This window comes from Grampus griseus, assembly GCF_964374135.1.
Source record: "Grampus griseus genome assembly, chromosome: 9".
Taxonomy (NCBI): Eukaryota; Metazoa; Chordata; class Mammalia; order Artiodactyla; family Delphinidae; genus Grampus; species Grampus griseus.
The window spans coordinates 73377811-73397164 of NC_139003.1; the positions used below are offsets into that span (position 1 = coordinate 73377811).

At 39.8% G+C, this 19354-nt stretch overlaps 1 protein-coding gene across 4 annotated transcripts in view; it reads left to right on the forward strand.

Moving 5' to 3' along the window:
* Nucleotides 1-1500: 1500 nt before the first annotated feature.
* SP4 (Sp4 transcription factor) overlaps nt 1501-19354 on the forward strand; it is a 72977-nt gene continuing 55123 nt past the window's right edge. For 3 of the 4 annotated variants that reach the window (XR_014297235.1, XM_082662493.1, XM_082662495.1), the window contains exons 1-3: nt 1501-1624; nt 2034-2155; nt 2676-4227. Coding sequence is in view for 3 of the 4 variants with exons in the window: in XM_082662493.1 (XP_082518619.1) it covers nt 1618-1624; nt 2034-2155; nt 2676-4227 (1681 nt within the window). In the remaining variant the exon portion in view is untranslated. The remainder of the gene's footprint in view (nt 1625-2033; nt 2156-2675; nt 4228-19354) is intronic. The other variant, XM_082662494.1, reaches the window with a different exon arrangement.

The following is a 19354-nucleotide window of genomic DNA, read 5'->3' on the forward strand; positions in this document are numbered from 1 at the left end:
TTAATCAGGCGATTATTATATTGTATGGCATCATCCTGACTTCAGGACTTGGGAGGAAAGCTGGGTCAGGAGATTGTTCAAGTGCTTTGTGCAGCCAGATGTGAATTCCACCTGCCCGGAAGCTTATGCTGAACTGTGATCAGGGCTGGCCCAAATGGAGATGCGCTTTTCTTCCACTCGAGAATCTTATGAGACCCATACAGTGAGAAGTCCGACAAGCACGCGGGCTATTCGGCAAAACCCAAAGCAACCTTAGAGGGCGGGTCATTGCTCTGCTCCGGCAGCCAGCCAGAGACAAAAAATAAAATGGAAGATCTTTCTCTGAGGGAAAGCAGGCCTCGGATCTGAAACACGGGGCCTGAGGGAGGGAGGTGAGCAAAGAAAGGAAAGGGGAAGGCGCCGCTCCAAGAAGCCGGGTTCATTCAAACCCGGAGGACAGCAAACCCCGCCTCCCCACGCCGCCACCCGCTCAATCGCCGAGCGCTCCGGGTGTGAGCTCGCCCTGCGGGGAGCGGCTTGGAGCAGAGGAGGCGGTGGTAGAGGTGGTTTGGGCAGCTCTGCGCGGCGGATAGGCCCAGGCAAACAACACCCATTCCCCCTCCCCCTCGCTCAGTTCAACTCCCACTCGGCCCGGGCCACGCCCTGCCGCCACCGCCCCCTCGGGCAGCTTTCCGTTCGGCAGCCAGGCCTCGGTCGGGGGCGGGAGGGAAGGCGGTGCCTTGGAGGGGCCGCTGCGGCCATAGCAAACTACAAGGGCCGACAGCCTTTGCGGCAGCGCCCCGCCCTCTTTCTCCCACCACTCAGCGCGCGTCACCTAGGCGCTCAACCAATGGGGACCGAACCAGGGAAAAAGAGCGCCCGGGTCCGGATGCGCCTCAGGAAAGCCATGCTCCCGGCGCAGGGGCAGCGGGCAGTTCTCCGAGTTCGCCGAGTCGTCGGTGGCTCGCGCGCTGCCTTGTCCGCTCCTCTCGCTTCCCTTGAACGAGAGCCCTGCTTTTTTTTTTCGTGGCAATTCCAAGGGATGCTGGAGCCGGCTTTTGAGGGGAGGGCGCTGGGAAATGAGTAGGGGGCGGGATATCCTGAGACAACAAGTTTGGCTGTATGGAGGGCCTACCGGCAGCGCGCCTGAGCTAGAACACCGAGAGAGCGAGCGCCGGACTAGCCACGGGAGGAAAAGAAAAGCTGCTGAAAGAATAACCCCGAGAAAGGGGGTGGAGAGGAGGCGGCCCCAGCGCCCCGGCCCCCGGCAGGTCGGCGGCCAATCCGCTGGGGGAAGGGGTGGAGAGTCGGCGGCTCCGGCAGAGAGAGGCCGAGGGGGGTGGGGAGTCGGCCGGGCTCGCACCGCCCTGGCCCCGCCCCCGGCCCTCGCCGCCGCCCGCGCGGCGCGCCGCCGCTGTCAATCAAGGGCGAGTCAGCAGGGCTCGGGCGGAGAGAGGAGCTGCTACGCCACAGCCCAGCGGCGGCCATTCGCGGAAAAAGAGGCAGAGCCTGTGCCAGCTACAGCCTCCTCCGAGCCACCGCGGGCGGGCGGGACCGGCCTCTCCTCCCGCCTCGCCCCCACCCCCACCCACCTCTATCCCTGTGTCTCCGTCTGAGGGTTTGTCCTGTTAATGCGGGATGAGCGGTACGTATTCTCCACCCCCCTCGGTCTCCTTCACCGCCTCCCTCCCTCCCTCCCTCCCCAGACCCTGCTCGGTTCTCCCCCCTCCCCCGGGGCCGCTGAGATGCTTTAAGGGGAGGAGGAGAGGGAGGGAGGGAATCAGGGGGAGGGAAGGAGGGTTGTGTTTTGTCTTAATGTCTGAGAGAGAACAACCTTCTGGGTGTTGCTCTGGAGCCGATGGGTCGGGTTTCAAACCACGTTTTGTGATATCCCCCTCCTCCCTTCCCTCCTTCTCCCCCACCCCTTGCCGGTGTGCGTGGATCGCGGGTTTATGGAGATTAATGTTCGGGGGGAGGGGGAGGAGAGGAGAGGGGGAAGGCGAATAATAATAATCCTAATAACCTGTTGTCGTGTATGGGGGTGTTTGTTGCAGATCAGAAGAAGGAGGAGGAGGAGGAGGCGGCGGCGGCGGCGGCAGCGGCGATGGCTACAGAAGGAGGGAAAACCTCTGAGCCAGAGAATAACAATAAAAAACCCAAAACCTCAGGCTCCCAGGTAAAAGCAAACATATAAAAAAAAAAAAATTCATCACGAAACATAAGGGGAAAGGGGAGTTATGCCCTTTAAATGTCCAGAAGTGAAGAACAGAATAAAAATGTTTTATCCACTCAAAGCATCTTTCTGAGAGTGAGGAAGTTAAATTGTAAATTCATAAAGATTTCACATGTTTGGGATATCGCTGTTTAAAATTCCACCAGGAACGAACTCAGACTATAAGAAAAAGGTGTGTATTCTCCCAAGGGCATTTTGAGTTTAGGAAAATAACACTTCAAGAAAGTTTGTTAGAAATGTCCTTTTATTTAAACTTCATAGTGCGGGATCTGCTTCCTTATTCCTATATCTTACTGCTTTTGTTAATATTTATTTTGATTTTTGCCACTTCCTGAGTGAGTTCTGAAATGTAGAGCTGTCAAAATAAATAAATAAATAAATAAACCCCTCCCAGCTACTTGGCCTTCACTAAATCCGCCCACTTTTTTTTTCCCCCTCTCCTTTACCATCCCATTTTGGGTAGGACTCTCAGCCCTCTCCTCTGGCTTTACTGGCAGCTACTTGCAGCAAAATAGGGACTCCTGGTGAAAATCAAGCAACTGGACAACAACAAATCATTATAGACCCAAGCCAAGGATTGGTGCAACTTCAAAATCAACCACAACAGCTAGAACTGGTAACAACACAACTTGCTGGAAACGCTTGGCAACTTGTTGCCTCCACTCCTCCCGCTTCAAAAGAAAATAACGTTTCTCAACCAGCTTCTAGTTCATCTAGTTCTTCCAGCAGTAATAACGGGAGTGCATCTCCCACAAAAACTAAATCAGGTAATTCTTCCTCCCCTGGTCAGTTTCAAGTCATACAAGTACAAAATCCAAGTGGTAGTGTACAGTACCAAGTGATTCCACAACTTCAAACAGTGGAAGGCCAGCAAATTCAAATCAATCCAACTAGTAGTTCATCTCTACAGGATTTGCAGGGTCAAATTCAGCTCATTTCTGCAGGTAATAATCAAGCTATACTCACAGCTGCTAACAGGACAGCTTCTGGGAATATTCTTGCTCAAAACCTGGCAAATCAGACAGTTCCAGTCCAAATTAGACCTGGTGTCTCAATACCACTGCAATTACAGACCCTTCCTGGTACTCAGGCTCAAGTTGTAACAACTCTACCAATTAACATTGGAGGAGTGACTTTAGCTTTGCCAGTGATAAACAGTGTGGCCGCTGGAGGAGGGACTGGACAGGTCGGCCAGTCTGCTCCTACTACTGATGGCGGGACGTCCAATGGGAGTCAGTTAGTTCCCACACCCACCACTACTGCTTCTGCCAGTACTATGCCAGAATCGCCCTCCTCCTCCACTGCCTGCACCACCACTGCATCAGCATCTCTGAGCAGCAGTGACACGTTAGTGAGCTCAGCAGATACGGGCCAGTATGCAAGCACATCAGCCAGTAGTTCTGAACGCACCATCGAAGATTCTCAAACACCTGCTGCTACTGAGTCTGAAGCCCAGAGCTCCAGTCAGCTTCAGTCTAATGGACTACAGAATACACAGGATCAATCAAATTCCCTTCAGCAGGTGCAAATTGTAGGCCAGCCTATCTTGCAACAGATCCAGATCCAACAGCCTCAGCAACAGATAATTCAGGCTATTCCACCACAGTCATTTCAACTCCAGTCCGGGCAGACGATTCAGACCATCCAGCAGCAGCCTTTGCAGAATGTTCAACTTCAAGCAGTAAATCCGACTCAGGTGCTTATCAGGGCTCCAACTTTAACACCTTCAGGGCAAATCAGCTGGCAAACTGTACAGGTTCAGAATATTCAGAGTCTTTCAAATTTGCAAGTTCAGAATGCTGGGTTATCCCAACAATTAACCATCACCCCAGTGTCTTCAAGCGGTGGCACAACTCTTGCTCAGATTGCTCCCGTGGCTGTTGCTGGCGCCCCAATAACTTTGAATACTGCCCAGCTTGCATCAGTGCCTAATCTTCAGACAGTGAGTGTTGCCAACCTGGGTGCTGCGGGCGTTCAAGTGCAAGGAGTTCCAGTTACAATCACCAGTGTTGCAGGTAAGTCAACTGCAATCTCTTCTCTCTGGTTGTTAATAATGGTTATTGTTTTTCTTTGCTAACTCAGATTTGATGTAAACCTCTGAGGTAAACAGATAATCATAAGGAAACTAAAATACCCGGGAGTATTACACTCAGTACCGTGACTCTGTAATCATCAGTGTGACCCATTCACATTCATACTATTCAGCATTAGGTTTTATGTGTTAAATTCGTTGGAGAATTTTATAAAATTATTTTTCTGCGGAGCTAAACGTCCTGATTAGAATCATAATTTTTTGTAATTCAGAGACCAAATTTGTGTACACTTGAACTTTTCTGAAAGAACCCTAGTCAAAATGATGTTTATATCTTCTTTAAGGGAAAGTAGGTTTAAACCTGAAATAATACAGTTATGAGTCTGTTACAGTTTTAATGCTACTGTATGTTACTCCTCATGCTTCCGCATCTTGTTGCCCGTGCTTTTGCGTTTTATTACACGGTGTTGTTTTAAACTAGATATTGATACAGTTGAGAGAGATAATTTTGAGTTGCAAATTGTTTCATTAACTTTTATGTCTACTTTTCTGCTAAAACCAGGATTTGAGTGAATAGTCCTTCACATAAAATTATATTTAAGTAAAATCTGTGATGGTTATGTTATTTATAGGTGTTTTTAGTATGAAGTTGGTGGAAGGCGATTAAAAATATAGACAGTAAACTGTCAATAGTTTGAATTTGTTGTAGTAAGTTTGTTTTAAAATCAGTTATAAAGCAGTTATTTGTTAATGCATGTAAATAGATACTTCTGAAGCATTTGGAAAACCAGTCTTATTAAGTATTTTAATCATTTTGGACCAGTCTTTTTTCATCTAACACCTTTTGTTTTCTAGTAATTAAATACTTTTCATTTGATTATGAAAACCTAGTTGTGGTTTTGGTGTCTTTGATACTTTAAGACCTCTTTAGTTAAATTATTTCTGTTTTGATAATCTGAAATGAATAAGCATATCACTTTTGAATGACCTTTCTTGAAACAAGTTTCAGATAAATTATGCTAGGGTTCTTGTTTTACAGTTACTACCTAAAGTAGATGTATATATTTAAGATTTGGAAGTTGTCAGAGCTCTCTGATTAAGAAGAACAGAGGTAACATGTTTTATTTAGATACCCGTTGATTATAAACCAGAGGTATCCAACAGAATTTTCTGTCATGATGGAAATGATCTGTATTTGTTCTATCCCGTATGTTAGCCACTAGCCACGTGTGGTTATTGAGCACTTAAATTGTGACTAATGCAACAGAGGAATTGAATTTTTAATTTTACTTGATTATCTTTAATATTAATTTAAATAGCCATACGTGGCTAGTGGCTCCTGTATTGACAGACACAGTAACGTAGTCAAAGAGCGTTTTGAGCGTGGTACATTTTCCCCTAAGACTATTACAGCACAATTATATGTGTGTTTCTGTGGATTATAGTCCTTACCTTGCTTTGTTTCTACTCTTTTTCTAAACATTGATAATAAGTTAAGTATTTCAGAAAAATGTCTGTTTTGGGTGGGTTGAATGACAATTTGTATTGTCAAAATTTATTTCATTTATATTTTATCTTGCCTTTTAAGCATTAGTTAGTGAATTATGATGAAGAGAATTGAATAATTTATAATTTAGGTTAGAAATAGTCAGTTTTTCTATTCTTTAATTGACATCAATTATGACCCAGAGTTTTTCCTTTGCCTGTCGTGAGGGTAAGCCGGTGTAACTGAGAGTATGATCTTCTGACCGCCTCAGATTCACTTGAATGATACATTATGGTAAATGCAGGATCCATTTTCTGGAACTGTAGTTTTTGGGGGGTGTGGTCAAGGAATCTTTCAAACAAACTGTCCAGGTGATTGTAAATCTCATTTAAGTTTGAGAACCAAGGATCAAGTCGTCCGCAATGAACTATAAGGCAAAATTCGGAAGTGATGGATTTCGAGCCTAGTTCGTAAGTGCCTCAGAGGGTGGATTTCTCTGACAAGTACCATTTATAGTTTTTATTCCACAAATATATATTGACTAGCTATGTGTTGAGCACTCCCAATAGGTGTGTTTAGTCCTGCATTTTCAGGGATAATTTTTTTATTTAAAGAGTTTATATGGTTTGGGGGGCACATGTGTATAAGGAAATTTGAACTTTATGTAGTTGGTTTTTTCCTGAAACCAAAGATTTTAAATTTTGTTGATGTTCTAATACATACGCTCTATCGTTTAAGAAGATAGCCATGTTACAAAGACCAGAAATGTACCCCGATTTCAGCAACTCTGTGTAGTTAATTTGGGTATGGTTGTTTGCAGATTTTACTTTACTTCCTGGCATAATAGGTGTTTGACAAATGTTTGCTGGATTAAGGTATAAATGGTGATGGAGAAGATAGCAATTTGGAATTGGGAGCAGCACCCTGGAGTGGTTTTAATGAAGCTAAGGAATTAACTCTGTTTTCATTAATTTCTTTTGGTTTTGAGCTTTTAAGACACTGAGAGTGGTACACCAGGTACTTTACCATCTCTGAAAGGGAGAGAGTGAGCAACAAGTGCCTATATCCCTTTTATAAATGAGCCCTGGAAGTTGAGATTTTTTACTTTTTGTCCCCATTCACTTTTTAGTACTTTTTGATTATTTCCTGGTTCACCCCCAGGAGAATGGTATTGTTTGAGTTATGGGAAAATTTTTGCTCTGAATATTCATAACAACTATTACCAGGGCTTGAAAAAATTATCAGCTTTGACAAAATGTAATGGCTAGCTCAAGGACAAGGGGCTAAGAGTTCTCCACCATCCATCCTCATATTACTTCAGGAAGTATAGGAAAGGTTCTGGATAATATGGACAGAAAAAGAAAAAAAAAATCATACAAGGTAAATCAAATGAAACCAGTTTTTGAAGCTGGGACACTTCATACTTGATTTTATGAAATAAGAATGTTAATGACATCCTACGGGGAACCTCTTTCCTTGAAAACGTATTCAGCATAATGTGTTTCTGTGGTTTGGTCTCAGCTCGAAATCCTGTGTTCCAGGCTGAGCATCTAGCATTTAGTTAGTTAGAATTGTAGTAGGAACTGAATACATGTACTCCTGCTACATATTGTTTGTTTCCTTTTTGGGATTCAGAGTTTGAAATCCTATTTTAAGTTAAGAGCGAAGGTAATAACTAATCATGCTGCTGGCTTAAGAACATCCTTTGTTTTAACTAAGTGAGGAGAGGGGATGATGTTTTCCTCAAAAAGAACTACCTGTTTTCACGATGTGTTCTGGTAGCCAAAGTGCCGTAGTTAAAATGAACTTTAGGAGTTATTTCTCTTTAGTTAAAGGATTTCGAATATGTAGGGACCATTGGTTTCTAAATTTTAACTTGCATTGGCCAGCAGTTTGATTTATTTTTGGCCCTAATCACATATGGTAATAGATCATGTTTTTGCTTGGTGGATGGATATTTCTTTGTCAGTTTTAATGGAAATTAACATTCCTGTGCAAATTCTTACATAAAGGTAGTTCAGACTTGAGGAGATGTTGCTGGTTGTTCAAGAACTTTCTCTCTTACCTTCCTTTACTTCTTTGGGGATTAACAGAACCAGGAATGGGAGAGCCAGTTCTTCATTATTGGTGAAAATGGAGACCAAAGGAAATAGTTGACATTTTTATTTAATTTAAAAACCTAACTTAATCCGGTAGAATCAACCTCTTGCACCAAACTTTTTTCCAGAGCTACTAAAAGTAGAAAATTGACTAGAAGTTTAATACAGATATGGTTTTCCTTTGCCATATGTTGTATTAATTTGGATTTCTCTAGTAGGCATCTTAAAATAACATACATATATGTTATACACATATATACACATATGTATATGTACATGTATAAACATATACACATCTATTTTTGTGTATACATATGTCTCCTGTGTTTGGTTATTTCTTTTTTCAGAGAAGTCACATTTACTCCTGTAATTTTCTTCCAGTAAAATCTTCTACTAATCTTTGTTACAGATTGGAATTCATCATAAGGAACTTACATCTTGTGCCCTGTACAAGATTTGGGTTCTGAACTACCAAGTTGGTTTTACCCATTAGAAAATGTACAGCATGACCTTTAAGATTTGTTGATGATGACATAACAATATCATTGTGTAGTTTTAAGTTTTTCTTGGAAGGTAAGGTACTCATTGTAGAGCCACATTAATTTTTTAAAAGGGCATCTTTGCGAGGGATTTCAGGATAAGAGAGTGAAGGAAAACAGTGTTAATCATCTGCTTTTCAAATCTAAATCAAGGAATATATAACAAGTAATACATAAGAAATATTGGAGCAGGCATAAAAGCAAGTTGAAGAGGAAGAAAGGAAGCTTGATTAAGAAGGAAGATAGGGAAAATTTGCTCTACATAGATCTTGCACAAATAACACAGATTTACAAAATGAGAGAATTTTAGTTTAAAAGGATCTTTGAGATTATTGCTCACCACTTGTAGCCTTTTGTTATTGCTGCTAAAGTCTGTAAAGGAATTTTGTGTTTTTCTGTTATAAGTGAAAGGAGAAATATGGGTCAGAGTTTCTGCAGTGCTACATTAGGTACTTGGGGATGACATAGTACGCATTGACAGTAAAAGAGGGAACCTGGCCTGATACCGGACCATATGCCTATGTATGTGTGGGCTGTCCTGTACCCTTCTGATGTAGGTATGAGATAAGATTGTATGTTCCTAATGCTTGTCATTTTATTACCTAGTGAATGAGCAAACTGTGGCAGAGGAAACCTATTACTTATATGAGTGTGTGTGGTGAGATAAAGACTTACTGAAATTGTAGTTAACTAAGGTAACTTAAAGATAATTGAGCATCCTTCCCCCTCCCTCATCCCTTAGTGGTAGTTCAGAACTAAAGAAACTGAAGCCAGGAAGGTTGAACGACGTGTACTTTGTGGCAAAGTGAGGACTAGAATCCTGGCTTCTGCTCCAGTTGTCTTTCTCATATTTCTGCCTTTGTTATCCAAATCTTTTGCTAGTTATGAGTAAATGTAGCTGAGGTTTAGGGATCAGAGAGGGGAGAGTATCCAGCTTGAGTTGTCTTCTCCCAGGTAGACTGTGTCTGTTATTCCTGGATATTCAGCATTAATATATTGAATATAATATTGGTGGAAAACACAATTCTATCTGCCTCCTTGTTATTGAATTTAATGGTGAAATCTCAGTGGTATAATTTTGTCCTTTTTGAAAGAGAAAATTCAGAACTTGAAGAGATGAGTAAATTCTGTATGTAGGTAAGCAAGTTCTAGGGCTGTTGAGATACTGCATTTTTTCCCAAACAGTAGTTAGAAATGGATTTTTTAAAATGAGATTCGAGGAAGAAAACAAACATTTATTGTTTTCCTAGAGTGTGTTATGTGCTGGGCCAGGTATTTATGCTATCTCAGTATATCCTACAGTATCCTTGGGATTACTGTACCTGTTTTACAGATAGCCTCACTGAGCTTTGCTTATATGTGGAATCTAAAAAAGGGTACAAACGAACTTACCTACAAAATAGAAATAGAGTTGCAGATGTAGAAAACAAACTTATGATTACCAGAGGGTAAAGGGAAGTGGGGCAGAATAAATTGGGAGATTAGGATTGACATATACACACTACTATGTATAAAATAGATAACTAATAAGGACCTACTCTATAGCACAGGGAAGTCTACTCAGTATTCTGTAATGGCCTATATGGGAAAAGAATCTAAAAATGAGTGGATATATGTATAACTGATTCACCTTGTTGTACACCTGAAACTAATACAACATTGTAAATCAACTATATTCTAATAAATTTTTTTTTAAAAAAAGAAAAGAAAATTTGCCCTCCAGTAAGTGGTAGAGCCATGGTTTAAAGTCATCTCTGATTCCAAGGTGTTCACAAGACATACAGTAAAAGGATAAGTCTACAGATACAGGCTATTTTTCACCTTTTTGTATCTGATGTATACTTGAATCCCTTAAAGGGTAAGCAGTTTTGAAAATTGAAATGCTGACTATGCAGTTAAGGTTTCTACTAGCCCTGACAATGTGGCATTGACAGACAATTATGATAGAAAGTAGTGAAAGAAACTAGTGTGGCTGCATGGAGACTTCCATGTTACACTCAGATTTCAAAATAGTGTATGTGGAAGATAGGAGTAGGGGCATAGGATAAAAACAAAAAGAAGCATGACATTTAATAATAGTTAAACAGAAGCTCATAATAAAGTCAGGCTTTTAAAATTCTTTCAAACAACTTATAAGGTTTTCAGTCAGAGAAAGAGATGCTCATTGTTTGAGCAAAATGGTGTAATATCAAGAAAAGGCAGAACTCCTCCACTCTGCTGCTGTTAACCAGCGAGGAAAATGCAGTTCCGGCTGAAATGACTAGAGCTGTAACTCATTCCGAGATATTTATTCAAGGTAAGTGAGGAGGTAGGGGACGTTTAGTTGCTCTTCGGAAGTCAGGATGATCTAGACGAATGCTATCCTAAAGTTAGAGGAACTTTCCGGTTTCATTTCAGGCCATATCAGTAACTTAAAAATTACGCGGCATGGAAGAATTGAGTATGAATAAGCACCTCCCTTTTTGAAAACATCCCACACTACAGACAAATGAGCTTGATAACCGTCCTAGCAAAGTCCTTGAATGAATTATGGAGTAGTTGGCCTCTGAGCATTTAAAAGAATTCAGGGATCATTGGGAACCAGTATGGGTTCACTAAGGAACGAGGTTCATAAATTCTTTCTTTAGAGTTTGCAGATGAGTATACAAAATAACGTCAGTACAGTGTATCTTGATTTCAGCCTTGATAGTCATGATTTCTTTAAAGGCTCGTACCTGGTTGCTCTATTATATGAAAAATGTTGATTGTCTACCTCAGTAGAGGTAGAGGTCTCTGGTATTATGGCATAGGGTTCTATCCTTGATACAGTCCTGTTGAACATTTTTTTCAAATTTTATACTGAAGGGTGACCTATTTACTGAATTCAAAGATGAGACAAAGCCAGGAGATGTTGCTAACAATTATGATAGAGCATAGAATTGAGATGCCCAGTGATCTTAATAGACCAGAATGCTGGGCCAGAATTAGCAACATAAATATAACAGGTAAGATCCTCTATTTAAAGTTGAGGGGTGGGGGGCAGGATTGTTCACCTACAAGATGGAAAACATGGTTTGGCAGCAGGACATGTGAAGATGATTTGGGATTTATTGGCTTAATATGAACTAAGAGTAGAGTAAAGCTCCTGTATTTTATGCTTGTCAGACCATTTCTGCAATACTGCGTACAATACTGGGTGTGGCACATTTTAAATGGGACAGTGACAAACTGGCGAGCATATCGAGAAGGCTTCCCAGGATGAAACGTGTGGAAAACATTTCACACTAGCAATAATCAGAGAGGGGGGGTTGTTATTAAAAGAAAATAAGAGAAAGTGTGACAGCTTCTTTGGGTATGTGAAGAGCTATTTTTTGTTGTTTTTGTTTTTTAATAAAGTTCTGTTATGTTTTGGCCCTGGGAAACCAATACAATAAGTATATGTACACACACATGAGCTAATGCTGTGCGGTAATGGAATGGTTTGTTTCATGAAGTAGTGATCTTCCTGTTGTTAGATGCTGGGTGTCCATCTATCAGAGACACTAAAATATAGAATTTCCTGTGTTGTATAGAAGGTTTGATTAGATAATCTGTGAGTCTTCTAATTCTAAAATTTAGGATTCTATGAATATTTGAGTCTCACGTAGTTCTATTCTGGGTACTTCCATCCAGCATATGGTGAGAGTTCCTTGTAAGTCGTGTTAAACTTAAATGATTGACTAAGTAGGGATTTGGTGAGGGTGGAGGGGAGGTTTGAGGGTCACATTTACCATTTTTCTTATTACAAAGGCAGTATTATTGAGATAAATTCTATTAAGAAATAAATGCAATACTTTAATTCATAAATTAATAGATTTCTGTTCTTCGTTATTTGTTAGACTTACTGATTGTGCTCTTAGATAGTATTTTTCTATGTCATTTGCACTTCTGTTAGGTGACTACCAAAGCATTAGTATTTTAAAAACACACTAAAGTGCCCAACATTGAATTTGTAGTTAGGATATTTTATCTCAGTAGCTCTTTAGCCATAGTCATATTTCTGATAATGACACTTTAGTATGAACAATGTGATTACTTTTTCTTCAGTAGACTTAGAGAGCAGTTGGAAAATCCAGTATACTGATGGAGTTCAAACTGTGGGAAGCGCTCAGAGCTTCAAATTTGTTAATTTATCCTGTGGAGTAAACAAATGAAGTAGGTCTTTCTTTTTGACTCAGAATATCTAGCACATAGGTGCTTTTAAAAAAATATTTGAGGCCCGAGACCCTTTTGAATAGAAAAAGTAATAATTCCCATATATGAAGTTCTTTTTGCCTTAGGTATGGTAATAAAGTTAGGAGTAGGGACTATCTGGGCTTGATCAGCCGTGTAGTTCAAGTAGTACATTTATTATTACTGCAGATGTATGTACTCTGAGAGGCTTCCTAGATCCACAGGTATTTTGTGTTCTTTTAGGTGATCATCAGTCAGGTGCAACCAGAAGAGGAGACACAGGAGAGGCCCAGGAAAAAAAGTTCATTATACACACAGGTCCTAGAGAGGCAGTCAGTGTGCACTGAGAGGGGAGGTGCACACATGGGAGGTGATGCCAAGGGATCTGGCTCAACCTAGCAGGTGGGGAGCAGAGAGAGCAAGAATCCATGGGCAGGTGCCTTTATTGAAGGATCAGTGTGTGAGGGGATTTCATTGGTTTGTTTAAATGCTGCTTGGTCACAGTCAGGGGAAGGTAGGAAGGGAACCTTGTGGCAGGAGCAACCCTTATCACACTGGTGCACCTGGTTGCCTGGGCCGGGTGCTTACAGCCTGCTTGTGGGGATGTTGAGGCAGCAGGGGAAAATAACGTTTTAAAATATATAATACAACAGGATTAGGAATTAGAACTCTTATATTTTTGTTAGGGTACTGCTCTCCATTAGCTATTCCATCCTGGGCAAACATATTATAATTGGAGCTTCAATCCTTTTTTCATTTGTAAAATAGTGCTATTAATTCCTTCCTTTTTTGCCTCATAGAGCTGCAAAGATCAGATGAGATGATATGTATAAAAAGGCTTTGGATATTGTAAAGAAAACTATATTTGGAAGTTGGTAACCTGGTAAAAATCTCTACATGGCGACTCTGGCCCACTAGAAGAATGTGAAGTAGTAAAGCGGGAGAATGAGTAGTTTTCGATATGGGTATTAGCTTGAGTTAAAGATCAGAAGTAAAAGAGAGATCTGTATAAAAGGAGTATCAGAAAGCTTTGGTGAAGTGCAGCTAAGGATATGGGGAGGGGTGTATCTACAGGTGGAAATGAAGCAGTGTGTTTCAGTATAGTAAGACCTAAATGTCTGCTGCGTACTGTCTATGTAAGCTCTGAAAGTACTCACCTGTCTAAAAAGGTTACTTATGTTGGGGAGATAAGACTTACATACATGAATCAATTATATGGCTTGCTGCAATTGCATATGAGAGTTTATACTTAAGTGCTGGGTTTTGAGCTATGGAAAATGACTAGGAGAGCTCAAAGACAAGTGAGATCAGTGGTTTGCAGTAAACAGAGAGGGCTTTCTGAGGTGAAGATTGGTTTGGGAAGTGGATATTTGAAACTTTGAGGGTAGAGAGGTGAAGAGAGGATGTCTTGAGCCAAGCAGTTGAACTTGGAATGAAAAGGGTAGAGCCCTCGCATGGAAGCTTAGAGTTAACACAGGGAGCTGTGTTCTCTCATCTGTGTGCTCGATAGAGGCATAGTGGTCTCACAGAGTAGCTCAGGGCATGCCCAGTGGACAGCCTGCCACCCCTGCTTTAGCCAGAGAAGTTGTGTGTTTATTGCACTGTGTGCTTACATTTTGTTTGAAGAAGAGATTCTGCCATAATAATAATAAGTTTGAAAAACATGAATAGTAAGTTTGCAAATGATATTGTTAGAGCGTTTCTCTATAGATAAAAGTGTGGAGAAGTAAGAAATCAGGAGCCCAGTGGAAAGGATGTTGTTGGAATAATTTAGCCACGAATTCACAGTGGTCTTGAGAAAGGCTATGGCAGTGAAGTTGCTTAATACAAAAGACAGGTTGTTGAACCTCTCTTTAGTATACAGAATGGTGACATGAAATAAGTATTAAGGAATTAGGTAAAAACATCAGGTTTGCTGGTTCCTTTCCTCTGTATCAAGTATGGTAATAGGCATTGAGAAACTGAAAATGAAGTGAGACAAATTTGCCTCTCTCACAGAATATATTACCTGTTGGGGAGACATAACCATATCTCTTTGCTTCTAAAACATACTTTTTTTTTTTTTTTAACATCTTGGAAATTGAAATCCACTTTATAAGCAAAGGCATGTCATAGTTTAATTAGCAGAATATTTTTTCTTTCTTATGATCACTTGCATCTTAGACTTAATGGAATACGATGACTATATAATCGATTAAAGTACAACATGGTATTTGGTTTATAAAGGCTGTGAATGAGGTGTTATAGAAGCCCAAAGGAAGGAAAAACTTGTTCTGCTTGTAGAATTCTGGGGATATTTTCATGGAGAGGGTGATAACTGAGCTGGGCCTTAAAAGGATGACTAAAAAGTTTGCAAGGTTGGGATGAGGAGGGCTATTTCAGGTTATGTTGGATTTTACATGTCAGAAATTCAGTTAAGGAGTCTTCTATAAACAATGCAAAATTTAGGCTTAGATCAAGGAATATTAGTATACATTAAAGTTGAATTGTAAACCTCCTGTAGGCAGGAGCTGTGTCTTACGTGTATGTTTTTTTCTATTTCACACATTGATGAACATTGCTCAATATAAATAATCCTGATGCTGAACTAGGGGAAGGCCCACAGGTGGAGAATGTTGATTGCATAGGAGAATGGGATGGGTAGATCCTTGGGATGGATTCAAGACAAATACTTGAAAAGGAATGAGAGTTTATGATTATAAAAGGAAAAATGAGTAGTAAAAATTAAATAACAGAGGAACTTACACATACGTTCATATGTTTTGAGAGACAGTTGCTGTGAGAATCTTAGCAGTGGGGGAAGTTTTGAGGAGAAATCAAAGGTGTTTAAAGTCTCCAGGTTGTTTCTGTCCCTCAGAAGTTCTCATGTAGGTGCCTCATAATGTGGCCAGTCATAGAGGGTTTAGTACAGTTCTGTAATAATGAGTCAAGTCACCACAGCTTTTTGTTCACAGAAGCGGAGCTGCTTTTGCACAGAAGTATAGGAACCAGATAGTGATCTGTGCTGTGGTAAGTGGGTACCTGTGCCTGGTGTGGGGTTGGGGGAGAGGGTGGAAAGTCTTTGTTGTAGTTGAGGGTGTCTAAACCAGGGACTTGAGGGAGAAGAGGGAAGAGGAAGACACTAGATGCATATGATGACGAGTACTAACTGGATTTATGTAAGGTAAATACACTTAAAGTGGTTTGTAAATCATACGCATTTTCCCATATATTTAAATCTACATACGAACCAATTTGAGACACTGACATTTGACAGATATTTGTCATAAATAGGACAGACTATGATAATATGCTTGTTGAAGGAGTAATTTGATTGTTTCATAAATAATCAAATTATTTGTTTTTTAGTTCTATAAAGTTAAAGCACATTGTATTTTTATTTCTAGAATTTCTCTCACCTTTTGTCCTCATTGGTAGGATGTCAGTACTTAAATTGATTTTAATGATAGGGCGGGTAATAGTTTTTAGTAACCTCTTGATAGACTTTCATCCATTTCATGGACTCCCTGCTAGCCGACTGCATCCATAAATTCAGTCAGCAAATAGGTACCCAGCATCTGTATTGTGAGGCTTGATATGTTCCTTATGAGGTTGAATAACATGGGGCTGAACTCCCACTTCCATAATGTTCTAATAGGGAAAGAAGTCGTTCTGTTTTCTTTCATGAATGAAACAAGAAACAAGTGTGCTTTAACCCTTAATGTTTGTTTTATATTTAAGCTCACATTTACTGCATGTTTATAGTATGCCAGATACTGTATGCAGCACTTGGTATATTAACTCATTTACTCTTTAGAGCACCCTATAAAGTTGAGTACTGTCAGGTGCAAAAATGAGGCCTAGAGTGGTAAATAATTTGCTCAAGGCCACCTAATCCAAACACATTCTGTTTCTAGAACCCTGGCACCATTACCACTTACAGTCTCTCACCGTATACTCCCTATGTACTGCTGTGTGTTTCCTGTGACCAGTTGTGGAAACAATTCATTGTCTCTTATGTGTCAGACTTTGTGCTTAAGCATTATATATATGTTAACTCAGTTAATTTTGGCAGTTCTATGAAGAAGGTAGTGATGGTGACCTTAGTTTTTCAAACAGGAAACCAAGGCTGTCAGAGGTTAGTATCTTGACCAAGGGCATATAGCCATATGTTAGGCAGCTAGTAAGTGAAAATATTTTATAAGTCTGGTCTAGGTGAACAGGACTATCTTTACAGCTAAGCAATATGATTTTAAGTTACCTTACTGTAATTGTGGTAGTATGTTCAATAAGTTCTTTAGGTGAGCACTCTGACTCTTTATCGCCCTTTGGGACACAGGGCATATGTACCACAGAGAGAATTAGAATAAAAAAAGGTTTTATTACTTTGTGGTATCCTGTGTTGATAGGGAATTTGAGGCTAATAAGAATATTTCCTTTACTAAATATATGTGTACCATAAACCAGTTTTGAATGAATTTTGAAAACCAGATTCTAAGAATGTAAGGCACAGAGGAGTCTTATATTTTATTTTCATTAATATTTGTAAACTGTTAATATTAGAATTTAATGTTAATTTGTATTAAGCAATATTATTAAATCAGCATATATTGATAATGTCTGTGCTATATTAATTTATACACACTGTTATTTAATTGTATTAATATAAAATGAATAAAATTATCAAGTATACCAAAAAATATATACTTCCTGAGGCCTGTATTTTCATCACTTGCTTCTTGATCAGGATGTGACATGTCAGTATAGATATAAACTTTCTACTATCTGAAGGAAATATCGCCACGAAATGACTTAAAGAAAATCCAAAGATCATAAAAATTATATGTATAGAATTTGTGTTCTTCAGATAATCCTGCGTGTCATTTTTATGTAGCATTAACTCATTTGACAGGGATGGTGCTATAACTTTATTCATTTGACAGGGATGGTGCTATAACTTTATTATTGTTGTTTACTGGATAAATAAGAAACAAGATACATCAATATTTGAGTATCTGCCACTATATACCATACAATGTATACCATACATTGTAGAGTAGATATTTCTTCTCTACTCATGGGGCCTATACTTTGTTCTACGTGAGTTTTGTTTTATATCACTGTTAGGTTATTGCTATTTTTAGTAGATGAGAAAAATCAAGGCCCAGAAAAGTTAAATAATTTGCCCAGTGTTACAGAATTAACACATGGGAATGTTGGGGAAAGAACCCAGATTCCACCTAGACTCAAAATTATTTTTGCTGTTTTATCATAAGTCCTTGGGGCCAAGGAAGTTGCTTCCATGAAAAGTTTTTAAAGGTTTTTCTTTTTTTCCCCCCTCAATTTTAAAGTAACAAAATACCAAAGAGAGTTAAAGACCAATTTACATTTTCTAAGAGATTGATACACCAGAGTAAATTTATAGTATATGAGGACGGAGTAAATTTAGTCTGTATTTTCAAAAGATGTGATTGAGTTCATTTTGTCTGTCTGTAAGTTTGTGTGTGTGTACACATTTACATATATACATTTACTCATTATAAACATATTGAGTAAAAAGTTAAGGGGATTATATTCTACATCTGTGGACCTATTCATCACCATCCTTGTTCTCTTAACCCTACCCTATAATTAAGGATACCAACCCATTTTGGGGTAATCCTAAAAAATTAGCACACCTCCTCACACTATACCCACACCCCAAATCACAGAGAAAACTGGATTGTTGAAATCAAAGTATTCAGACAGCTCTCCGTGCTTTTTAAAGGATCCTTTGGCAGCTGTCTGAGCTGGCAGTGATAACTATGTATAATTTGCAAACTGGAAGACAAACATGTTTCATTCTATGAGCAGTTTGTGTTGAGCAGAGGTAACTGACATATTTAAGAAAAGAGCTCTGTGCTGGTAACATGTCTCTTCCATTAAATAGTTGTGTTACCTTTGGGAATGGAGGTCTTGGTTTTTTTCCTTTTGTTACAATGAACTAGTTGTGTTTGTGTGTATTTTGTAAAATGAAATATTTGAGGTAATTTTGTTTAGTGTTAAAAATTCTATAATTTTAAGCACAAATGTGTAGAAACCAAATTGCGCTTATATTTTATTTCAAGCCCATTTGAGCCAAGAGGAAAACTCAGGAAAAATATCATTTAACAATATTTCTAGTGTTTAAATCGAATCGGTTACTTTTTGGAGTAAAACTGTGAAAGAGATATGTCAGTATTTCAAAAATGTCGGGTATTGTTTTTGTTTTTGTTTTGGCAAACCTTTGAAGCCAAATTTGGTATTGAATCTAATGCTGTTGCCTTTTAAAGAAGGTCATTCATCTAGGTTTGAGTCATTACTAAGGATTTGCAGAATTTTTTTAGAAAATGATTTGCCACCATCCTTTTAAACTAGACGTATGCCCAGCCATCAGCAACAGCGAAGATGAGGACCAGGGCCCTAAACACTTGGGCATTCAGATCGCCATCTGGGACCTCAGCTGACTACTCAGAATGCCCTTGCTGGTGGATATAGGCATTGAAGCTCCCTGGTCAGAGACCAGCTGCCCTTTAAGCCAGGGAGTATGCTTGCCTAGGCCTGAGCTTCTCTAGCCAAGAAGAAGCATCGATAGCCCTGTGAGAACAAACACTGCCGCAGTAGCCAGAGAACTCTCTTATGCAGTATTACCTTCTAACCTTTCCAAAAGCTAGTTCCTGATCTTCAGACCAGAGATTTTACTGTTGTCTTTGCTGCCTTCCTGTTTTCCAACTTTACAGTAACCATCTCAATCCACCTAACTATTTTATTACCTTAGCACCTCATGACTTAGATTTC